Source organism: Salmo salar, chromosome 16, assembly GCF_965601325.2.
Source record: "Salmo salar chromosome 16, fSalSal1, whole genome shotgun sequence".
Taxonomy (NCBI): Eukaryota; Metazoa; Chordata; class Actinopteri; order Salmoniformes; family Salmonidae; genus Salmo; species Salmo salar.
In genome coordinates this window covers 4,920,346-4,945,443 of record NC_138306.1, presented here as the reverse complement: position 1 = coordinate 4,945,443, position 25,098 = coordinate 4,920,346, and the positions used below count along the sequence as shown (strand labels likewise).

General features: G+C 43.5%; 2 protein-coding genes across 5 annotated transcripts in view; one reads left to right on the top strand and one right to left on the bottom strand.

Moving 5' to 3' along the window:
* LOC106573057 (cyclin-dependent kinase 17) overlaps positions 1-11,165 on the top strand; it is a 63,976-nt gene extending 52,811 nt beyond the window's left edge. For both annotated transcript variants that reach the window (XM_014147707.3, XM_014147709.3), the window contains exons 5-16: positions 2,886-3,011; positions 4,033-4,089; positions 5,119-5,328; positions 5,707-5,769; positions 6,104-6,227; positions 6,502-6,622; positions 6,948-7,045; positions 7,582-7,687; positions 8,426-8,468; positions 8,904-8,994; positions 9,332-9,409; positions 9,637-11,165. In XM_014147707.3, coding sequence (XP_014003182.3) covers positions 2,886-3,011; positions 4,033-4,089; positions 5,119-5,328; positions 5,707-5,769; positions 6,104-6,227; positions 6,502-6,622; positions 6,948-7,045; positions 7,582-7,687; positions 8,426-8,468; positions 8,904-8,994; positions 9,332-9,409; positions 9,637-9,674 — 1,155 coding nt within the window. In that variant the 3' untranslated portion in view covers positions 9,675-11,165. The remainder of the gene's footprint in view (positions 1-2,885; positions 3,012-4,032; positions 4,090-5,118; positions 5,329-5,706; positions 5,770-6,103; positions 6,228-6,501; positions 6,623-6,947; positions 7,046-7,581; positions 7,688-8,425; positions 8,469-8,903; positions 8,995-9,331; positions 9,410-9,636) is intronic.
* Positions 11,166-11,492: 327 nt separating this feature from the next.
* Positions 11,493-23,101, bottom strand: elk3 (ELK3, ETS-domain protein). Of its 3 annotated transcripts, none has more exon segments than NM_001140444.1 (5): positions 11,493-12,524; positions 13,852-13,974; positions 15,467-16,324; positions 16,986-17,194; positions 22,741-22,854. In NM_001140444.1, coding segments are annotated over 4 exon segments (1,287 nt in total). In that variant the 5' UTR covers positions 17,193-17,194; positions 22,741-22,854; the 3' UTR covers positions 11,493-12,425.
* Between the last annotated feature and the right edge of the window lie 1,997 nt (positions 23,102-25,098).

Genomic DNA, 25,098 nt, shown 5'->3' with positions numbered 1-25,098 from the left:
CACCGTGTCTGTGGCAGAGTATGCGAGTGGAGCTGGAGCAGAGCGAGGAGCGTGCCCAATTTGACTGGGGCACAGAGCGAGATTCCCAAAGGCTGGAACGTTGGCCTTCTCGGCCGCTCCAATTTCGCTCCGATAGCACCCCAGTAGCGCTCACTTCACCAGCTCAGGGCGTGCCCAGTCCAGCATGCATTTCTAGTGTACTTGTGTGCTGCCAATAGCCCCTTGCTTTAACTACTGTCATGGAGTTCGCTAAATATTTTCATAAAGAAACTGATAACACACACACAGGTGCAAAATAAAGGATACCTACAAAGATGAGAACCAAGAGCCATTTCTTGTGATGTGACTAAAGAATGATTGTGAAATCTGAAAAGAAATCTGAAAAGACACATATCCCGAAAGCATAACGGAGGATTTACTACAGTCCACGCTACAGTACATGCACCTGCTAAAAGACAGGAACGAGGTGGGTAGATAATTAACTGTCTCATTAGAAACCAAAAATCTGATCTCTTAAAAGTTTCCTTCATGTTTGTTCTATTATCTATACAAAAGGCCATAATTGATTTTGGCCCAATAGGCCTGGCATATTCCAACTTTCATGGAGCTTTACGTGTTGATTGGGTTATTTTGCCTAAAAACCTTTATGGCTACATACAGTATATATATATTTTAAAAAAAGAACTCTGCATTCCTGCCCAGCCTGGCAAGAGTGGCATAAAGGGTGTTTAGCATCCCCAGTGGTTCTGCAAGTGCTGAGAGGGTATTCTCTGCTGCTGGCCTGATCTCCAGGCACCATCACATGAGCCTGAAACCCACAGACTCTGGCAAAACTCGTTTTTTTTATCTAAATGAATTCAAAGGCACTGTTTTGTTTAATTTGTATTTCATTCTAAGTAAGTCACAGCCTATATGCACAATTTATTTACTATAATGATTTCATAAAATAAAATGTTGCGCTTAATATCCCTGACTTCCTACCAGCCTACTCGCAAACGCTTCACAATATATTTCTTTGTAGGCTAAAGCCTTGAAATAATTGAGATAATATAGCCTTCATAATTCATTTTCGTTCCTTAGTATCCCTGTCTGGCTCCTGACCTATTTAGAGTGTTTATATGCTGTTTAATATGACATGTAGCCTATTTGAATTTATGAACACTTCTTACATTCACCTTTTCATGTTTATTCAAATACTTTTCGTTCAAATCATATGGTTTGGTTTCAGTACTTCAAAACCAAATGGTAGGTCGAGGTAGTCACAACAATAGATGGGTGTTGGTTAAATTGTGATTTTAATAAATGGAGTGAATTTGGAGCAGCAGTTTTTTTCTTTTCTTCCTGTGACCGTGGAGCGGTTTTTAGCAGAGCTGTTGGAAAGGACTTTGAGCGCTGAGCGGGATTTCTTACCCAACTCCTGTAGTGCTAGACTAGGGAGGAAGCATGGCTGTTTTGGGATTACATCACTGCCTGGGATTACAGACTGTAATACGTTCCAGATGGGCACCGTTGTACAAGATTAGGACCGGCTGATTGGACGACTGGAGAGGGTGGGGGGTTCAGAGGTCAACACCCCCTCCCCCCAATATCGCCAATCCTGGCATTGGAGGGATCAAATTAGACCAATAGGATTCTGTCATTTAAACAAATAGAATGGCAGTCCAGGAATAGCAGCAATAACACTTACCTAAGGCATAACCATACTGATATTCTATTAACATATGGAGTATAAATCCACATCCTGCAAGTCACAACATACAACCAAAGGTCAGATGAGGTCATAGTCACGTTCAGTGAGACAAACACAAAGGGTCAAGTCAGTCAGTGTCTAAATAGTATATATAGGAATCAATGCCAATAAATTGTAGATTATCTCAACACTAGGTTTATATGAGTCAACACTGGTCATTTGTTGAAAGTTCAGTATTTATAGTGTCGCGTACATGATGCAGTTGAATGTTTCCCGGTGTGACTTCGGTGTTGCTTCAGAAGGGGTGGGAGTGGATTTAACACAGCCAAAGATATTAACATTCAGTAATCTAACAAATAGAGGAATTGCATTATGGGAAGTTATCCAGGGTGGGTGGGTGGGTGTTTAGTCGTTTTTATATAACACGTCATCAGGCTCATGTTTTGGGACATGGCGCCTCTGGGGATAACATGATCCCATGTCTGTTACACAGCCTCAGGGGCCACCCTTCATGATGTACGTACACACACACACACACACACACACACACACACACACACACACACACACACACACACACACACACACACACACACACTACTACAGATTTTCCCAAACTCGGTCCTGGGCCCCCTTCTGGGTGCACGTTTTGGTTTTTGACCGAGCACTGCACAGCTGATTCAAATAACCAACTCATCATTAAGCTTTGATGATTTCAATTAGCTGTGTAGTGCCTAGGGCAAAAAGCAAAACGTGCACCCAGAGAGGGTCCCCAGGACCGGGTTTGGGAAACCCTGGGCTAATGGAGTCTAAAGTAGCTTGTTCATGGGGCTAGCAGCGGTTGTGTTGATCCAAGGGTCTCTTCCACCATTTAGTTTAGGGTTCACAGTATTTGTTTGGAGCTTGCTCTGTTTATCTAAGGTTTAACACTGTGTGTTCAAGATTTACACTAGCATGTTTACTCACTGTTTTACACCGTCTCTTTCTCTCTGGCTGTCTGTTGTTTTTTCTGTCCGTCTCTGTCTCTCTCTCTCTCTCTCTCTCTCTCTCTCTCTGTCTCTCTCTCTGTCTCTCTCTGTCTCTCTCTCTCTCTCTCTCTCTCTCTCTCTCTCTCTCTCTCTGTCTCTCTGTCTCTCTGTCTCTCTGTCTCTCTCTCTCTCTCTGTCTCTCCCTGTCTCTCTCTTTGTGTGTGTAGGACCTGAACAAGCGTCTGTCCCTGCCTGCTGACATCCGTATCCCAGACGGTTACCTGGAGAAGCTACAGCTGACGAGCCCCTCCTTTGACCAGCCCCTCAGCCGCCGCTCCCGAAGAGCATCACTGGTGGGAGACACACACACACACACACACACACACACACACACTGGGGAGATGGGAAGGATGGGGAAGATGGAGAGAAAGGAGAGACATATATATAATATATAAGCCCCTCCTTCGACCAGCCCCCGAGACGCCGCCTCTAGGAGAGAAACCGAGCGAAAGAGAGAGAGAAATAGACAGACAACATGTAGATGAAAACTGTGTGAGAGAAGACTGTTAGTCGGTCAGAGAAAAACAGATTGAGAGAGACTTTTTGGGGGGAGAGCGAAAGAAAGAGACCCAAGAGAGACTGACGATGAGAGAGGGCTCACACCTGGACTGTCTCCTCTACTCTGCCTGTTGTCATCTGTTTACATCTAGCCTCAGAGTGACCTGCGTCAGCACCGCTCCATAACTGTGCTCCATGTTAGTGTTTATGCTTCGGGCATCTGTCAGCGAGCACACTGCATAATTGTGTTCTGTGTGTGAGTGTATGTGTTAATGCTTTTGCCTCTGTCAGGATGAGAATAGAGGAACAGTACGGTTCTCTGTTCTGTTGAGCGAATCACATGCTTCCACTCACATGCACCAAACTGCCTCTCCTCTGCTCCCTCTCGTGCCATAAAGGCTAATGGTCCGTCCAGTGTTAGATGGAATTAGCCACAGTCAGTGGAGGAAGGGATCGGATGGAAACATATAGAGCACACACATGCACATACATGTGCAAGCACTCACTCACTCACTCACTCACTCACTCACTCACTCACTCACTCACTCACTCACGCTCTCTCTCTCGCACAACACACACACACACACACACACACACACACACACACACACACACACACACACACACACACACACACACACAAACACACACACGTGAGGCCGTTAGAAGGATTTGTGAAGTGTGTGTGGTGTGTGTGTGTGTGTGTGTGTGTGTGTGTGTGTGTGTGTGTGTGTGTGTGTGTGTGAACCCGTCACTGCTAACGAGGACATAAGCCTCGTTAATAATATTGTTTACTCCTCTCTTTTTCTCTCTTAGTCAGAAATTGGATTCGGCAAGCTGGAGACCTACATCAAACTGGACAAATTAGGAGAGGTGTGTGTGTGTGTGTGTGTGTCTATCTGTGTTTGTGTGTGTTTCCGCTCTTGTCTTCTCCCAAATCTCCCGCTATCTTAAAGGCCACACCTGCCAGTGTCCCATGGTCATTAATTAGACTTAGACACTCAGTCATTGCACCTTCACCTGGTCATTGAATTAATAGAGGCCTTGACCTCTACTCTTAGCTGAACATCAGTGTGTGAGGGGATCAGTTTGAGCAAAGCACAGAATTTCAATCGATCTCGATCACATAATGATTAGTTAAAGGGGCAATCTGCTGTGCTGCGTCCATTTTTGGACGTTTAAAATAATGATATAGACATTGATTCTAGGAAGAATATAACTTATAAATGCCTCATGAGCTCAGTTCAGCTGTCGTACCCCATCAGAACCTAAAATATATGGTTGTTTTACTCCACTGTTCGTAAACATTGTAATTGTATTGTAAACCAACTCTGTATAGCAAAATAATAATAATTCAAATCATGGATGGTCAGTCTTTGCATTCATAACTCTGTCTATGAATTTGAGTGGCTACATTTTGCCAGCCCCGTCCCTCACCTTTTTTCCAGAATAGTTTATTGTTTGAACTGCACATTTCCCCTTTAATGAGGATGCAAGGTGATTAGTAGAGCCGTAATTCTGCGCAGTCCGAATGTCATATAGTTCATCTCAAACACGCACAATCGCTTGTCTGCCCAATTGGATCTGTTAGTTCTTTCATCCCTCTTTCCCTCTCACTCCCTTCCTCTCTCTCTCACTCACTGTCATCCTTCTCCCTCTCTGTCTCTCGAATCGCTCATCCCTCTTGTTTTATGGGGGCCGGCGTGTAATGTGGTGTTTAACCCTAACCCCTAAGTGAGGTCTCACTCAAAAGTTCAAGTTTCTCACCCATCTCTCTATCCCTCCCGCTCTCCCTCCAGGGGATGTGTGCTGACAGTGTTTAAGGGGGGAGTAAACTGATAGACAACCTCTCTCATCCCCCTCGCCCTCTCTCATCCCTCTCTCTCCCGTCTCTCCCTCCAGGGGACGTATGCTACAGTGTTTAAAGGAAGGAGTAAACTGACAGACAATCTGGTGGCTCTGAAGGAGATCAGACTGGAGCACGAGGAGGGAGCACCTTGCACTGCTATCAGAGAGGTGTCCTTACTGAAGGACCTGAAACACGCCAACATAGTGACCCTGCACGATATCATCCACACAGACAAGTCCCTGACGCTAGTCTTCGAGTACCTGGTGAGAACAACAACCTCTTTCTGACGCCTCATATCACTGAAGGTAGAATAGGATGTGACAGCACATGATAGTTTCAGGAACGGTACAGCCTGGTCAAATCAATCAAATCAAACGTTTTTTTCTCACATGCTTGGTAAACCACAGGTGTAGACTAACAGTGAAATGCTTACTTATGGGACCTTCTCGACAATGCTGAGAGAAAAATAAAAAAATAAAGAATAGAAAGACGTGGAATAAATACACAATGAGTAACGATAACTTGGCTATACTCACAGGGTACCTGTACCCGAGTTGATGTGGAGGGTACGAGGGAATAGTGTTGTGGTGTTTCTGTGTCGCTGCTGTGTTCAGTGACTCATCTCGCCTTCTCTCCTGCAGGACAAGGACCTGAAGCAGTACATGGACGACTGTGGAAACATCCTGAGCATGCAGAACGTCAAGGTGAGTGTCTACAGTACACTACAGGCTGCCTGCCAAGGCCTCCCTGTCTCCACAGAGACCAGGCTCCTTCTGCAGTAGAAAACATCCTCACTCTGCTCTCTGCTGGTGACTAGCGCAATGTCAACTCAAAGAAATGAAATGTGTCACACCACAAATGGAAGTTCTCTCTCTGGAAAAATAAAGTTATTCTTATCTAATGGAGATTTTAGGGAAACTACTACACCCTTTTTCCCCACTCACATAGCTTAAGATAATAATACTTTTGCTGGTGTTCACACAGTTGCAAGTATCTGACTACCTTGAGAGAGCTGACGTCTTTGTTGTTTTGGCTCAGATATTCTTGTTCCAGATCTTGCGAGGGCTGGCGTACTGTCACAAACGGAAGGTTCTTCACAGAGATCTGAAGCCTCAGAACCTGCTCATCAACGACCGAGGAGAACTCAAACTGGCAGACTTCGGTGAGAGATCTGTTCTCATTCTGCCCTGGGTTCTAGGGGTTGAAAACGCTGGTTGTTCCTCAAATACGCTTTTCACACTATCGTGCTAACCTGAACTGTGCTGAGCTGGCTCGGATATTTTCTTTTCACATGATCTGGTGCCAGCAACTATGGTGGAGGCGGAACCAGGCCAGCGCAGTCCGGGTCAGCTTGGCTCAGTTTGGCATGATTGCTGACATTGAGTCCGATTCAGTAAAGTCTGACTGAAATGTCCCTCGTTGTTATTTTGTTCCAGGTCTGGCCCGGGCCAAGTCAGTCCCCACTAAGACGTACTCCAACGAGGTGGTGACGCTCTGGTACCGGCCTCCTGACGTTCTACTGGGCTCCTCGGAGTACTCCACACAGATAGACATGTGGTGAGTGGGCTGAGGTGATCCAGAACCATGAGAGAACCAACATAGAACCACGAGCGTTGCTTGAGGGTTATAATGAGCCATGATCTTTTAATCTAATCTGAATGATATATGCAAAACTGAAAGCCATCTTGACCCCTATATCTATCACACTTTTGCCGGTCCATATGTTACCCCTGAATAATGAGAATAGCCATGCACCTCATTTACAGTGAAGGGCAGGAAAAGTGAAGTGAAAGGGGGGGGGGTGTATAGTCTCCCCTAATAAAGACAGGTATTGACTTGTTTTACATCTATTTGAACCCTAACCTAATCCATCTGACCCCAGGGGTGTGGGGTGCATATTCTATGAGATGTCTGCCGGGAGGCCTCTGTTCCCTGGTTCTACTGTGGAGGACGAACTGCATCTCATCTTTAGACTGCTGGGTGAGTGCTGCCATCTGGTGGCAGGAACGCAATACGACATGCTACGATTAAATCGATTTGCTCTCTGCTCTCTCTTACATATGTCATTGAATTATTAATCATTATTAATCATTTTAGTTTGCTTGTATATGTCACAGCACCACACATACAATTGTCTTTGGAAAAGTAGTTCATAGGCAGTCATTTATGGTTAAAGCACCAATGCAGCTGTTTTTATCTCAATATCAAATCATTTATGGGTAACAATTAAGCACCGCACTGTGATTGTTTAATTTAGCTAGGACTGTCTTGGACTGGTCTGAGTGAGGAGAGGAAAACAGAAAATTAGCTGTTGATGGCAAAGAGGTTTCAGGCTGTCTTTTCAAACAGCTCTTACACTAAAAGGGCATTATCATAATTCTCACAATTTCACAGTATTATTCCAACCTCATAGTGTTGGAATGTATATAAAGCACAGGGAAATCATGTTTTTGACTGCACTGGGTCTTTAAGCTCTCCTGTATGTCTGAAAATCTTCTCCCCCCCCCCTGAAACAGGCACACCTACAGAGGACAGCTGGCCTGGGATCTCTTCCATGGATGAGTTCAAGTCCTACAAGTTCCCCAAGTACAAGACACAGCCCCTTATCAACCATGCGCCCAGGTACATAGGGCTGCCTGCCTGGGGTTGGAGCTGAGGGGGTTAATATGAATCAATATGGTCCTAACAACATCCACTGATGTTCTCAAATTGTCATCAATGCATGACGACGTGAACATTTGACTTGAATCTAAGTTAGGATTTCACCCCTTATCAGACACCTTTTCCAAAGCGATTTCCCCAGATTCCCACAAACAAGTAGCTACACCAGATGTCTCTTGTCAGCTCTTTTCCCAAAGTAAATGGCTTATGTGTAAAAATCCAGGTGTTTCTTTTTTTAGTGAAGTACCTTGGCCGTTTTGCTTTCAAAAAAGGATTTTGTAAGAGAAAGGTTTTCTAAAAGTGTGTGTGTTTGCTGTGCTTTTGTGCTGGGCTGGTTTCTGTGTGTGTGCGCTTCACTTCCTGTGAAGTAAATCCTGTGGAATAGTCGACTCTGCTTCCTTCCTATAGTTTGCTACACCACCATGAGTCACTCCCACTGATCTAACACCCCTCCCTCTGTTCTCTACCTCCCCCCCACTCTCTCTGTGAATCTCTCTGTCTCTGCCTCTCTTTCCCTCCCACCGTCTATCTCTCTCTGTTTCTCTCTCTCCTATCCATCTGTTCTCTCCCTTGACTCTTCCCCCTCTGTATTTCTCTCTCTCTCTCCCTGTTTCTCTCTGCCTCTGTCTGTCTTGTCTTGTCTTGTCTTGTCTGGTCTGGTCTGGTCTGGTCTTGTCTTGTCTGGTCCTCTGTTCTCAGGTTGGACACTGACGGCATCGACCTGCTGCTTTCATTTCTAAAAGTGAGTTCCAACGGATAAAAACACATTAACTCAATGAATTAACAATCATCCGAAGCGCTGCACCACTGTTCCAACATTTGTATCTGAAAAACAGCAACATGTTGTTGTTACATTGGGACAATGTACTTGCACAAAACTGATAGAATTGTAAGGGAAAACTTAGTGAAAATATGGTCTATAGTAACTTCACCAGAAGGCAGATGTGTACAGTACCTTATTTAATTCATATTACTTACTATTTAGCTTCCTGTAGGCAGGAGTTGATTTGCAGAGTGGTGATGTTTGTCTGTCACAAGTTCTCCAATAGAGGGACACACACACACACACACACACACACACACACACACACACACACACACACACACACACACACACACACACACACACACACACACACACACACACTGTTAAGTTTCTCTGTCGTTGCTTTTCCAGTACGAGTCCAAGAAGCGGATGTCTGCAGACGAGTCAATGAGACAGCCCTACTTCAGGAGCCTGGGGACGCACGCATACACACTGCCAGAGAGTGAGTGATGAGATGGAAGCAGGGCTGGAGACTTGGCAGGCTCTGCTTACCGTTCTAGTGATATTAGTCCGCAGTCTGCACACTCAAGTAGTCAGCTGCAACTGTGTAACAAAGCTCTGAGTGTTCTAAATATGGAAATCTAATTGTTCTGGCTATGGTAATGCTGTTCTGCGGGGTGTGGGTTCCTTATCTTTTTTCCTTTTCTCTCTTTTGTGTGTGTGTGTGTGTGTGTGTGTGTGTGTGTGTGTGTGTGTGTGTGTGTGTGTGTGTGTGTGTGTGTGTGTGTGTGTGTGTGTGTGTGTGTGTGTGTGTGTGTGTGTGTGTGTGTGTGTGCCAGGCATATCCCTATTTACGCTGAAGGAGGTCCAACTGCAGAGAGATCCTGGCTATAGGAACTCTAACTATCCCGAGTCAGGTGAGTGGAGTCCCCCAGGGATCAATATTAATACTTATTATGTTTTCCATTTTTCAAAAACAAAAGACAATTACAAATATTTAAATAGACATTAATACCCTGAAAAGGGTGTTTATTTATTATCACCTAATAGTCTTCATTTACCTAGTGGTTTATGATAAAAATCCAAACCACAATAGTCCCCTTAAAATTATTAATTTGTGCTTTGCTTTTGTTTATTCCCTCAGGCAACGGCAAGAACAGAAGGCAGAGCATGGTCTTCTAGGTTCCTGTTCAACAGCTAACTGTATAGTCATACAGTCAGAGATAGTTCAGTCCCAGAGACGGTTTGGCCCCTGGGGTTTTGGCCCAGTGAAACTGGCCCAATAAAAGAGACGTTTATACATTTATATTTATTGGGGAAGAGAGAATTTGCTGCTAAAAATCCAACTACTGTCTAGAAGATTCTAACTGGCTCAGTCACTTTAAAAAAACATGCAATGTGTATAGATTTTTCATTATTTTGAAGTGGTGTTTTGTTCTTTTTGTGGTTTTGTCATCATTCATTTCTATTATTTCCACCTCATAAGTGTGAGTGTCAGACAGACCCCGACCGACCCTGACCGACCGACATCTTCGCTGTTGCAGTCTGACCTTTTTGGATTTTCTCTTATCCGTTGACGTGCATGGTGATGTATTCAAACATCATCCGTATTTCTGGACCTTTCATTTCACAAGATACTGTTGAGGCCAGTTCAGCCCTGACCATATCCACCTGCTGTCAACCTGAAATACTGTACCTCCATTTTGATAGAAGATATGGAAGCAGTGGTTGGCTTGGTGAAAACAGGTTCACATAGTTGTTAGTGGGTATAAACAATGTAGAACTGGAGCTTCCACCATACTGTATTTTTGAATTTACAGTAAATCTATCAATATGACCTGACAATCTAATACCCTGCACAACGTGACTACAGTGTACAGTAGGCGACCTGGAACACGTCTATTACCACCGCATGATGACAACTCTTCTCTCTATTGCACCAAACTTCATGTGTCTGCCATGAAGGGTGTGTGAGCGGAGCTGAAATCCCACTGTACTGTCCAACCACTGTCATCCATCCATCCATTCCGACCCTCCTTCAACCATCTGTAAAATGGTTCCTTATTTTGGGTTGCTTTCATCATAATTGTGTTGCATGCATGCTCTGTATGGGAAAAGAAGCACACATACAGTCACTGAACTTCTCGGTTGTTTCCGAAATAGCATCCTACTCCTTATATAGTGCACTTCTTTTGACCAGAGCCTATGGGCTTCTAGTCAAAGGTAGTAGAGTATCGGGTGCTATTAGTACTAGTCCACGGCCCATATTTATGAAGCATCTCAGAGTAGGAGTGCTGATCTAGGATCAGTTATACCTTTTATGATCATAATGAATAAGACTCTGGGTACTCGGCTCTGCGCGCTCCAGCGGCTCGGAGAAGAGACTATGAATAACGTTACATGGACTGGGAGGACCTGATCCTAGATCAGCACTCCTACTCGGAGACGCTTTATGAACACAGGCCCAGTTTTCCTAGTGAATACAGTACTGACTTTGCATACGGTCTACTTAACAGTGTTACCTGTTACCTTTTATGATACTATTACCTTAAGTTTATTTGTGGATCATTGTTATTATGGGTGTGGCATATTGTTGGGATGCCCTCCTTTTATTTGAGATAGATTTCTTTTTTTTTTTCAGAGAAAATACAATTAAACGGAAGATGAAAAATACTTCTACTTCTGATGTGTTACTTCTGTTCCTCTAGTTAGCCTCTATCACAGACAGACAGACAGACAGACAGACAGACAGACAGACAGACAGACAGACAGACAGACAGACAGACAGACAGACAGACAGACAGACAGACAGACAGACAGACAGACAGACAGACAGACAGACAGACAGACAGACAGACAGACAGACAGACAGACAGACAGACAGACAGACAGACAGACAGACAGACAGACAGACAGACAGACAGACAGACAGACAGACAGACAGACAGACAGACAGACAGACAGAGAGCTATTGTATAATATGAAGACCAGAAGGCAGAGTTGCAGCATTCAATGCTTCAGGTTTATTCAAAACAACAGAACTTTTCACCAATATAAAATGATACAGAATATATACTGCATAACAAAAAAACATTACAAAGTGTTACAAAAGCTTTTTCATTGATTTGGAATCTCCTCTTTATAGAACTTTTTTTTTTTTAAGGAGGAAAAATCGAACATTTTGAAAAGGCACAGCCGGTACTATTTGAAAAGCACACTGCATATAATACAATTAAATTCAATGGAAACAACGTTTCACATTCTGTTATGAAAATCATAAAAAAGACGACAAGAAATATACTTTTTTTACAAGAGTAAAACAACCAAGCCCTGTGCTTGGAGAGGGAAGTTGGTAGCTGACATGTGGATCCTGTCTTACGTGTTGTTAAACATCGCTAAGCTATGCTTAACTAGCCTGGTCCTAGACCTGTTTGTGCTGTCTTGCCGGCTTCTTCATTGTCACACCATTGTCAAGGTGGAACAAACAGACCTGGAGACAGGCTAACCCTAACCACTGTCCACTTGGACAGGGTCCTGCTGTGGAAATGTACTTAATTATAACACGCCAGCGGTCTCACAGACCTCATGGTGTATGGCTTTAACCAAGTGCTTTCAACGACACAACTGGAATTTTAACCAACTTAAGTGCAATAAAAAGTGAGGTCAACATGCCATGTAATGCAGAGTCAATCGTGAATATTTACACCGTAAAATAATTTTGCAGAAACTGAAGGCTAATGACGAAGATGATGATGATAATACTACTACTTATAGAGGTGGATGATGTGGAGTTTTTGAGACCCCAAATCATAAGCAAGTTTGCATGAAAAATAAACAGAAGACTAATGATGATTTCTAGTCCTTGAGAAGAGATGCTTGATGAAGATGGTCAAAGTAGAACCAACAGGCTGGTTTGGGTTTTGAGAGTCTGAATCAGGACTTGTGATTGGCAGGGGACAGGAGCAGGGGGGAGGGGGACCCATCCAGGTTTGGCAGGGGGACCGGGAGGTGTCCATTCATTAGACTGGGAAACTGTGGAGAGAGGGGGGGGTCGGTTCAGCCAATGCTACTGAAGTGTCAGTATGCTGTACTAGTGTTTGTCAAACAGAAGTGTGGATGAAGAATAAAGAGGCCTGTACACTGTACACCCTCCAGTGCTTTATCCTTTCCAACAAATTCACAATTGTTCACTTCACAGAGGCCTTTGCCAGGTCTCTCTGCCAATGCTCCTATCACGAGAGGAACTGTAGTGTTTTCACTGGTCCAGTTTCCTGTTGTTCTATGCACTGTGTGCCTCTTCCTTCCCTCCCTTCTCACTCCTTTCTGGTCGTTTCTACCACCACAACAGGCTGTATAGAGGGAGAAGTGAGGGCATTGTACATAAAGAGGCCACTTAGGCTTGTGTGCGTGTGTTGATGGGAGCAGAGGGGGGCTAGCTAGCAGCCTAGCTGCACAAATGAGGAGCAGGACTACGTCCCAAACGACACACTTCCCTACATAATGCACTACTTTTGGCCCATAGGGCTCTGTTCAAAAGTAGCATACTATATAGAGGATAGGGTTCCATTTTGGATGCAGTCCAGGATCCGCCCCCCTCAGAAACCTGTCCACACTGTTCAGTCTGCCTCGGCTCCCTTGGGCTCAAACAGGAAGTATTCACAGGATATCCTCTCCCTCTCTGCATTTGCAGAGTCCTGAAACTGGACACCTTCGGAACCGCTGGACTGAGGTATACTGACTGAGAGACGAGAAAACTTCCAATGTAACCTCGCCAGGTCAGACTCTTGTTATTGCAGTCAAACTCAGTCAGTAACAAAGATTGCTCATGTCGCCTCATCTTGTCGTCTACTTTATACACACACTAAGTACCCCATAATAGAACATCTTAAAATGACCTGGAATGTAGAATTACAGGTAAGCGTACTTAAGATCAAATGGATAAAGAGGGATGTGGAAAACGTTACGTTTTAATATTACCAGGGCAGGTCAAGGGTTTTGACAAAGGGAGACATGGAGAGAAATGCTAACACTTATTCTACCTGACACACATTTTGCATACATTATGCTGTTGGATGGAGAATGTCAACGGATAGAGGAACAAGTCTTCAGGAGTAAACAAACAAGCTTCAGTAAACAAACAGTCCATTCAGCACTTCTCTATTCTTCCCCTAATGTTTCCCTCCCTCGCTCTCTCTCTCTCTTGCTTACCTGGAACAGTGATCAATGTCCGTGCAGCCGTGCAGGGCTCAGAGTGGCTACGGGACACAGACTGCTCTCTCCCTTCCTTTATCTCTCTCGCTGTTTCCCTCTCCCTCCTCCTCTCCCTCCCTCCCTCCCCTCTTTCCCTTCTCTTGCTTACCTGGAACAGAGATCCGTGTCCTTGGAGCCGTGCAGGGCTCAGAGGGGCTATGGGACTAAGACTGCTCCAGAAGTGGATGCCTGATAACAGAGGGCTGTGAGCCAGCAGCAGGCCAGACGGAGTCTAGGGAGGGAGAAGGAAGAGGGGGAGGGGGGATGCAGAGATAGTAAAGAGTATGTGAGATTTGGATCAGTGATAATAACCGCAATGACAACTGTTTGAATAATACATTTTGAAAGTATTATTCACTTTTTTATAAGGTACACTATAAGGATGACTCAATGTGAAAACATCCTGAAATTTAAAATGGTAATTTCTCTCAGCTTGGTGTTATTATGAACAGCAAAAACAAATGTCTGTGGTTTTTCCTTTTGATACAGAGGTGAGGTAGTGGGGAGAGGGGTGATTGTTGTGGATTAGGGTTTCACTCCTTAGGCATCGCAGCCCTTCCTTGGAACGCTTGTAGAGGCTAGAGAGCACCATATGTTCAAATCAATTCACCTCCAGAGAGAGAAATAAGCCTGTTTTATTGGGGGAGCAGAGCAGAGGGACCCTGCCTGGTCTGCCTGCCTTTTCCTTCACTATTAATGGAATGATTGGAGCATATGGCATCAATTAGGGCCTCTTCCCCTCTTTCTTTGTCTTTCTCATTTTTCTCTCTTTCTCGCTCCCTCTCTCTCTAATGAGGACAGGATTTGTGTAAATATCGGGTTTTTCCTCTGATCTCACTTTGCACCGCAATAAACTGTTGATGTTGTTCAGCTCTGTTGTTGCTGTATAGCAGGGTTCCCCAACTGGCGGCACGCGGGCCGAATTTGGCCCGTGGGTGTTTTTATTTATTTGGCCCATGGGTGTTTTTATTTATTATTTGTAGTTGTTCTGGCCCACCCTCCATCCGCTCATGAGAAAATCGGCCCGCGGCTGAATCTAGTGATGATCCCTGCTGTATAGGCAATATCTCACTGTGTGCAGAAGTTTTCTGTTCTGGTGTAATGATGATGCAAATGTGGTCTAGCAGGGATAATGATAACTTTTTAACAAAAAAAATACATTGTAAAAAAATGTGTCTTTGTGATGTGGATTTTCACTGCTGCTTGAGTTGGAATGCAACTTTTTAACAGAGAGTACGCTCAATAAAATTGTACTGAAGAGTGGTCCATGATCTTCCATGGCCCATATCATCTATAAGTGTTTCCAGAGCCAGACTATGACCAGTGGCAGAGCCTTGCTACTTTAGCTGGGCTTTGGGGAGACTGATGACCTCAGGTCTGGATAAGATCCATGGCCCTTTCTCCTCTGTCTAAAAAATCTGTCCTCTCCTCGTCTCCTTTCCTTAATCTACACTGATTGGAAAGACTGAAAACAATAATATTGGAAAGTCATTATTAGAACAAAAGGTGATCCCTAGAACCTAATAGTGTAGGCTGGCTTCTACCTGGTCAGTTTTTTTCAGTTATTTTTTGACAATTGAGAAAAATATATAGCCCATCCCCCCATGGCCAGGCAGGCAACAGTACAGATGAGATGGAAACATAAAATCACTGCAACACTATACGCTTTAGATAGAAGCTTCTGCCAAGTAGCCTATAACATGCTATATAGCAGAAGAATTCACCTGTGCAGTGAAGAAGGCTGGGGTGAGGGACCCGGACGGCAGGGCGGGACTGTTAAGTGCTATGGAGCCAATGTCACTTCCTGTCAGGAGCAGGGAGGGGGCAGGGATCTCTAGGGCTTTGGGCTTCTTTGTTTTGGGTGGGAGTCCATGTTCCCTGTCTCCATGACTACTACCACTACCCCTACTACCACCACTGGTCCTCTTCTCCGGAGGCTGCAGGGCCCTCTCTCGCTCTCTGTGCCCAGAGGAGAGATTCAAGGGCTGGGCCCCCTGGTCAGAGTCCTCCCCCTCTTCCTCTTCAGCCTCTGGGCTCCAGCCTCCTCGCCCTGGTCCCGGCTGGGGGTTAGGGCTGGGTGGGGAGGAGGACGGGGAGCGCCGGTGGTGATGGTGGTGGAGGGGGGAGGGTTTAGATGGACTGTGGATGCTGAAGGATTGTGATGAAGGCTTGATGAGGGAGGGTGAGGGTGGAGTTCTCTCTGTGGTACCAGCCCCGAAGCGGATGACTCCGGACCGGGCTTCGTCCTGCTGTCTCTCCTGCCTCTCCCTCAAGGCTCTGAGCAGCTCCTCTGGAGGATGATGGAGGGAGCTGACACTGAAGGAGGAGTAGAGACCAGAGCGGAGGTAATCGTTACGACACGCAGCCTGCTGAGCCGCAGCAGCCGCCCCCAAGGCTCTCCTCTGCTGCTGTGCCTCCTCCTCTTCCTCCTCTACGTCTATGTCCTGGACGTCATCCTCATGGAGGGTCACCCTGCCGGACGTCAAGCCCATCTCTACCGCCGCAGGGTCCATCTTCAGGATCTCCGGGAACGAGACAAACTTGTAGACAAACTTCTGGCCGATCACTTTCTTGATGATGTTCTGGAACAGAGAGGGTGGGATTAGTGTGCAGGTTGAACCTTACAATGACCCCCTGATTTACCTAGTATTTTCTTCATACATCCTATTCCTTCGTTAATAATCAAAAGCTCTATTACACATTTATAAGTTGATAACAACAATATACATTTTAATTTCTGTTGTCAATGAATAACAGAACTTGGAATGTTCAGTGTTGATGGGGCCAATTTGATTTCAACACATTTCTGTCATAGAAATATTCTACCAAAGTCACCCAAAATGATTGCAAAATGGCCCTTACATGTGTATGAGAGATGCATCACTGTATATGGCTGTGCTGTTGGTAAGGTGAGAAGTGGAAGTGGAACTATCTCCCAGTGGGGATCTTCGGTTGAAAAAGAAGAACAACTAAGTGAGATTGTCCCCCATGTGAGAGTGTTTAACACTGATGTGAATGGGCTCACTCAAGTAATGTTTTGAGAAAGGTCAAATCGACCAAAATGAAAAAAATTAAATAAAATTAAATAAGTTTTAGATACTTGTGTGTGCTTGAGTACACTGTTCGAAAGAAAGGTGCTACTTAGAACCAAAAAATAATCTGGATGAAAGAACCTGTCCAAAGAACCTTTTGGGAATCCTTTTTTGTAGAAGAAGAATGTATTGTGATATGATTGTATTCTACCTTGTCATAGTAGTATCTCAGAGCTCTGCTCAGCTTGTCGTAGTTCATATTGGTCTTGTTCTTGCGGAGCCCCCACAGCTTGGCCACCTCCTCTGACTTGAGCAGTTTGAACTCCCCATCAGTGGACGTCCAGCAGATCAGGTGCTTGTGGCTCTGGTCCAGGAGAAGTTGCAGCAGGAACTGCCACAACGTGATGGCGCTGTCCATACCTACAGCAAGGGTTATAAGGGCTATGGTTAGAAGAACACAACTGACATCATCAACATGGGACCAGGGTTATGGTACTATTCATGGGCGGCGGTAGCGTGGAGGTTAGATAAGCCGGCCAGCCACTGGAGAGTGACGGCCAGCCACTGTATGATTAAAATACAATTTTCTGTTGTTTCTATAATGGATCAATAAACATTTACTGTATTGTACACCTAAAGTATTACCAAATATTTCTTTATAACTAAAACAAGATAGACCATAACCTGTTGTTTCCAATGGGAACAGTGGGCAGAGCCAAGCACGAGCTGGCGAGATCCTATTGGCGCATTTTAACATGTGTCTGTATATTTCCGTTAGGGAACACCTCTGTGAAGATCCACGTGTGCAATAACTCAATTCGCCTTTGCACACCTAAACAACACGATTTTTTGCAAAGGGTAAAGTCTACAAAAATTAATCCACTCTGTTCATAACAGATTTTTGTTTTGGGAACAGATGACTGTATTGAGATCAACTGTTTCATCGATGAGAAAATTTGCAGAATGTCGGCCAAAATCCATCTCGTTCCATCTTCTCCCACTGCCGACCACTGGGCTTCCTATCGCTACCATATTTGGTAGTGGGTGGAAACGCCAAGCGGATGCTTCACATTTTTACACCCGGTGAAATATCTCTCATTGTTCTATCGGTGGTATTACATTGTAGTAGCCTGTACTGTGATATTTGTAATGTAAAGAAAAGTCGTAGTGTGGAATATAACAGTACTGATTAGTGTGTAGTGTAAAGTAACAGAGTAGCAGATGAGAGAGAGAAAAAAGAAAAAGAAAAGCAGGAACCACAGTTCAAACCAGAAGTATATGCGGTCCAACCTGGCTGAGGCTACAGGAAGTATGACGGGCCCAGAGAGAGAGAAAGAGAGAGAGACCAGGGTGGGTTTGTCGTTTAGTAAAGGAATGTGTATCCCTATGAGCTCCTGTCTGCCTGGTAGAACCGAGACTAGCACACAGACTAGTCTGATCAGAAGTGGTGCACTTCATAGGGAATTGGGTGCCATTTTGGACATTACCTGGGAAATTGTTCTCGTCTGTCTCTCTTTCAACATCTGAGACAGGCAAACTCAATGACTGTTGTTGTGATGAGAAAAGTGAAATGTCAGTGACCCTGATCAATTAATGCCTTATCAACTATACACACACGTTGTCACGTTTGTCGTATGATGAAGACCAAAGCGCAGCGTGTGTATCGTTCCACATTTTATTATAACTGTGAAACTATGCAAGACATACAAATAAACTACTAAACAAAAATAACAAACCGCGACGAAGAGGCGAAACATACACTACCTCAAAACAATCTCCCACAAAACCTAGTGGGAAAAACAACAACTTAAATATGATCCCCAATTAGAGACAACAATGACCAGCTGCCTCTAATTGGAGATCATCCCAAAAAAACAACAACATAGAAATACAGAAACTAGAACCCCACATAGAAATACATAAACTAGACAAAAAAAACAACATAGAAAAAAGAAACTAGAATCAACATAGAAATAAATAACCTAGACAAAACCCCCTGTCACGCCCTGACCTACTCTAGCTTTCTATGGTCAGGACGTGACACACGTACTGTACACCTACACACGTACACATGCACACATACGTACAAACAAACGTACATACACATGAACATAGTACACACACACATTTGTACACACACGTATACTCACACGTTCATAGTACATACAGTGCCTTCAGAAAGTATTCATACCCTTTACTTATTCAACATTTTGTTGTGTTACAGCCTAAATTCTAAATGGATTAAATAGATGTTTTTGTCACCCGTCTACACACAATGCCCCATAATGTCAAAGCGATAAATGTTTGCAAATTTATGAAAATGAAATACAGAATATCTCATTTCCATAAGTATTCACTCCCCTGAGTCAATACTTTGTAGAAGCACCTTTGGCAGTGATTACAGCAGTGAGTCTTTCTGGGTACATTTCTAAGAGCTTTCCACACCTGGATTATGCAACATTTGCCCATTATTATTTCTCAAATTCTTCAAGATCTGTCAAATTGGTTGTTGATCATTGCTAGACAACCGTTTTCAGGTCTTGCCATAGATTTACAAGCAGATTTAAGTCAAAACTGTAACTCGGCCACAACTCGGGAACATTCACTGTCTTCTTGGTAAGCAACTCCAGTGTCGGTTTGGCCATGTGTTTTAAGTTTTTGTCCTGCTGAAAGGTGAATTCATATCCCAGTGTCTGGTGGAAAGCAGACTGAACCAGGTTTTCCTCTAGGATTTTGTCTGTGCTTAGCTCCATTCTGTTTATTTTTATACTGAAAAACTCCCCAGTCCTTAACGATTACAAGCATACCCATAACATGATGCAGCCACCACTGTGCTTGAAAATATGGAGAGTGGTACTCAGTAATGTGTTGTATTGGATTTGCCCCAAACATAACACTTTGTATTCAGAACAAAAAGTGAATTGCTTTGCCACGTTTTGCAGTATTACTTTACAGGATGCATGTTTGGGAATATTTTTATTCTGTACTTCCTTCTTTTCACTCTGTCAACTAGGTTAATATTGTGGAGTAAGTACAATGTTGTTGATCCATCCTCAGTTTTCCTCTATCACTGCCATTAAACTCTGTAACTGTTTTAAAGTCAACATTGGCATCATGGTGAAACCCCTTAGCGGTTTCCTTCCTCTCCGACAACTGTGTTAGGAAGGACGTCTGTATATTTGTAGTGACTGGGTGTATCAATACACCATTCAAAGTGTAATGAACAACTTCACCATGCTCAAAGGGATATTCAATGTCTGCTTTTTATTTTTTTTACCCATCTACCAATAGGTGCCCTTCTTTGCAAGGCATTGGAAAACCATGGTTGAATCTGTTTGAAATTCACTGCTAGACGGACGGACCATACAGATAATTGTACGTGTGTCGTACAGAGATGAGGCAGTCATTCAAAAATCATGTTAAACACTATTACTGCACACAGAGTGAGTCTATACAAATTATTATGTGTCTTGTTAATCACATTTTTACTCCTGATCATATTTAGGTTTGCCATACAAAGGGTTTGAATACTAATTGACTCAACAGTTCAGATTTTCATTTTTCATTAATTTGTAAAAATGTAGAAGAACATTATTCCACTTTGACATGATGGGGTATTGTGTTTTGGCCAGTTTCATTCATTTTGAATTCAGGCAGTAACACAATAAAATGTGGAAAAGGTCAAGGATTTTGAATGCTTTTTGAAGACACTGTACACACACACACACACACACACACACACACACACACACACACACACACACACACACACACACACACACACACACCACACACACACACACACACACACACACACCCAACCTGGTCTCAAAGCATTTCGTATTATTCTGTATGTAAATCTGAGACACTCCATTTAGTAAATATGTTACGTTTTGTATGGTTACATAAGACAGATGGTTACTTAAGGCAAAAACGAAAGTATGGTGGTTGGTCGGGGTGGATAGGTGGGCATATAATGCGAATGTCTAATGAGTTCGAATCTCATCACGGACAACTTTTGCATTTTAGCTAATTAGCAACTTTTTAAGTACTTACTACTTTTTAGCTACTTTGCAACTACTTAGCATGTTTACCATTTTAGCTAACCCTTCACCTAACCCTAACCGTTTTAGCTAACCATTCCCCTAACCTTAACCCTTTAACTTAACGCTTAAACTAAACCCTAACATTAACCCTAACCCCTAATCCTAACCCCTAGCCTAGCTATAGGTACCACCTAGCTAGAATTTGTAAAATATCATACGTTTTGCAAAATCGTAACATATCTTATGTTTCGCAAATTCGTAACACATTGTGCATTTTGCAAATCTGCTGCATAATACGAATTGTAATTCGTAACATATCATACGAAATGGGTGATGGACAGCCACAAATTAATACATACCATACAAAACAGAACATATCATACTAAATGGCATTTCTCAGATTTACATACAGAGTAATATGAAATGCTCTGAGACCAGGTTGAAACCGTCCCCCACACACACACTGTCAAAGCTGATTCAACATGTTTCTGGCACAATCGATCCCTAGTGTTTTCTATCTGCCATGTGAAACCCACAAAACTGTCAAAGTCAGGACTTCCTCCGATTCTACTTTCAAGGGCATATGTATGGTAGGGAGGGGGGGGATCCCACACTATGAGGCGCATTTCCCCAATCCTCTTCCGACTCTGCCTGGGTCATGAGATCAAGTCAAACTGTCCTCCCACTCCACCCCTGGGACATTTACTGAGACAACACATTACTGTTTGGTAGGGTGTTCTATGTTCAAGGTTATTTGAGTTGTACTTTCCACATCACCTCAGCACTCATTACAACACATCTGACATCTGTGTAATAAGAATCATGCTCTTGCTGGTTAGTCAGAGTTCTTGTGTACTAAATTAATCGTCTTTTATTTCACTTTTGACACTAATGACATGTTCTAAAACGCCCCTGTACCCCCTCCCTTTCTTTCTCTGTCTTCCTCTCTCTCTCCCATGCCTCTCCCTCCTGTCTCCCAGTCTCTCTCTCTCTCCCCCCGTCTCTGATGCGACAATTGCGACAGCCAGCCCCTGTCCCTTCACCCTAGCCCCCCCCCCCCCCCCCCCCACATAAAGCTGTGAGTTGTGAATTTCCTTTGCAGATGCTCAAGAGTGTCGCCTACGATCGAAAAGTCACACTGCTGGTGCGCCGCCGTACAAAGCCATCCAGTGTTTGGGGAACGGAAACTCCTAATGTGATTAGGTGCTGTGCGCAGACATTACTTAGCCATGACTAAATCTGCTCTCTTCCTGTTCACATTCGCAGTCCGTTGCTGGAAAATCCAACCAGACATGGCGAGCAAGCGCCGTAGTCTTTGCACAGCTTCAGAAGGTGAAGCACAAGCTGCTGTATGTTCAGTTGAATCTAGGTAGCGCTGTTGTACCCCATTTTTATAAATGATCTATTTATATGTCTGTCTGTCTGTCTCGTTCTCTTCCTTTAGAATAGACTATTAAAGTATAATTCACAAGGGAGATGGGATTATACGGAGTAGAAATAAGCAGACTCTCCAAGACTGTCTATTTCTTTTCCGGCCTTACTGATTCATTTTCAAGATGTTCACTACCAGACAGATTCAAACCGGAAGCTCTTCGAAATGTGGTGTACTCCATACCAGACAAACCAGAAACTTTTCCCCTGGCACATTTGAGTTTACAGTTGAATAAATATGAATACACAGCAATATGAATAAACAGCAACAATACGTACGAGTTTGTGTCCGTCGAACTTTGGTTAGGCTACAAACTGTGTCATTCTCCGACTCACACCAAATATAGGCTATCATATACAATAACAGAGACCTCATACCTAATTCAATCACTCACATTCAAATATATGTCCCCTTTTCTCTATCAAAGCCATCCATTAAAAAAACATAATAACCTAATAATAAACGCAAATCCCTTGTTTTCACATTACCTGCGATATCTTGTTTGCCTTTCCTTCCCCTCCTTGCAAAACTTTTATGATTAAATTGGTATGATCCCTTGTTTTTCCATGCTGACTGTCGTCTAGCTAGGCTATACAGCTCTGCTAGACTGAAATAAGATCCTTGCTTTTTTTTTTGCAGGAAGTTAAAGCAGGCAGACAGAGAGCCGGCCGACTTCCTCTCCCCTACGATTCCCCAGGCGGTTTACCGTCTGTGTAAACACGCTTTTACTCTCCTCCTTTCTCTCTCTCTCTCTCTCTCTCTCTCTCTCTCTCTTTCTCCCTCTCCCTCTCCATCTATCTACCCGCCGATGGCCAACAAACAGTAGCTTTCGATCATAACACACATGGCAATATTGTAACTGTCCAACTCCTCTACATTTGATGTGACGTCATGGCTCATTCTAAAGCGTATCGAGTGTGTGAGAGAGAAAGTTACTGAGGCTAAACGGGATAGTCTGTAGTGAACAGATTGTTGAGTTAGGCCTTACTCTTTACTATTGGCACTGATTTAAAAGTAACACGTGAACACAATGTCCGCTGCTCCAGGTTGTGTGCGTTAATGGTGCATTATTGTCAGGGCAGATCCATTGGTTTTAGACCAGAGTGGGTGCATAGGGCAAATGTCTAGTCATCCTCTGTGACGAACATCGAATTAATACGTGACAGCAAGCCTATTAAAAACCATACATTTGAAGAAATCATGGTTAATGGGGTTTGGAGTCAAAGCCTGATAACATATTCCCTGTAAGCCAGTTTTTTTCTTCTCACAAACAGAACCTATGTGCAGATAGATGGAATAGGAATACCGGCAAGATAACCCTCAACTATGATATGTTTATTTAGCAAGAACTTGACTGACAAATAAATAGGTGTCAATTAGAGACACCTACAAACGAGAAAAATGGCTGCAATGCCTACAATTTCAACTGACCTGTTGATAAAGTGACCATGGTGTTTTTTGTTATTACATGTAAGCTACAGCCATTGGCAGTAGCACGGATCTATGGAAAATATACAGCACACCAAACGTTTCTTTGAATCCAGTAAATTCCACCGCACCATGGAGAAAGGTAAACAATGAGGCGTGATTTCTTGTTGCCTTTTGCCCCCTGAACCTGGTACCTGGGATAGCGACGCTCGGGAGTCATTTTACTACAGTAACGGAATCCTAAGTGACGCGCCTCGCTATGCTGTTCACATTCGGGACGAATGGCTGACGATTCCCTGTCGGGACCCGACCTACACCATCCAATGTCTGGGGTATGAGGCGCTTAAACGCTACACTAAGAACATGCCGGGCAACGGGGGCATGAAGGCGGTGAAAGACATTCGCTACCTCGCAAGGAGGTGCAAGGCCAGGGGCTGTTGGACGGTGATGACACCATCCATCAAATATGTCCTCGAAGACAATGACTTTATAAAAATTGGTAAATAAACTAAAAACCCTTATCAAATAGTTTGTTGCGTATCAATTACAGTTGTTGTGAAAATGACTAAAGAAGGTATAAAAATGGAATAGAACAACTACTGTACATATCCCTAGGGGAAACGAAAACATGACCCTGTTCCACGTGTCCTAATAAAATTAATGCGATATAGAAAATTGTTGGGGATAGAGCCAATTAAGCCAGCCAGCAGGGTGTGTTTCTTTTGAATATTGTCTATGACTGATATTATCTGTTGTGTAGTTCATATTGTTATAATACAATTTATACAATCTATTTGTAGCCATCGAAAGGGATGACATGTCTCCAGACTTTGCTTGGAGTTTCACACCTGTATCCTTATTGTGCTTGATCAACTGCTGATGTAAATAGTCATTTTGGGTTGATATTATATACAGTGCATTCGGGAAAGTATACAGACCTCTTGACTTTATATTACAGCTTAATTCTAAAATTGATTAAATAAAAAAAAAAATCCTCAGCAATCTACACACAATACCCCATAATGACAAACCGAAAACAGGGTTTTAGACATTTTTCTAATTTATACATATTTAAAACAGAAATACCTTATTTACATACAGTATATAATGAACCTTGCACTTATTTTAACATACTTTAGCATATTCAATACACTGATGGTAAACACCAGATTTGCCACGCCTTATCCCGCTCCCCCTTCCTGGCGCTCGAGGGCGCCAGGCTGCCTATCATTACGCACACCTGTCACCATCATTACGCGCACCAGCGCGTCTTTGGACTCACCTGGACTCCATTACTTTGTTGATTGCCCCTCCTATATCTATCTGTTCCTCGGTTTGATCCCCGTGTCAGCATTATTGTCGCTATGTTTCCCCTGTCCAGACGCTGTCCTTGTTTGTTTCTTGTCGGTTATTCATTA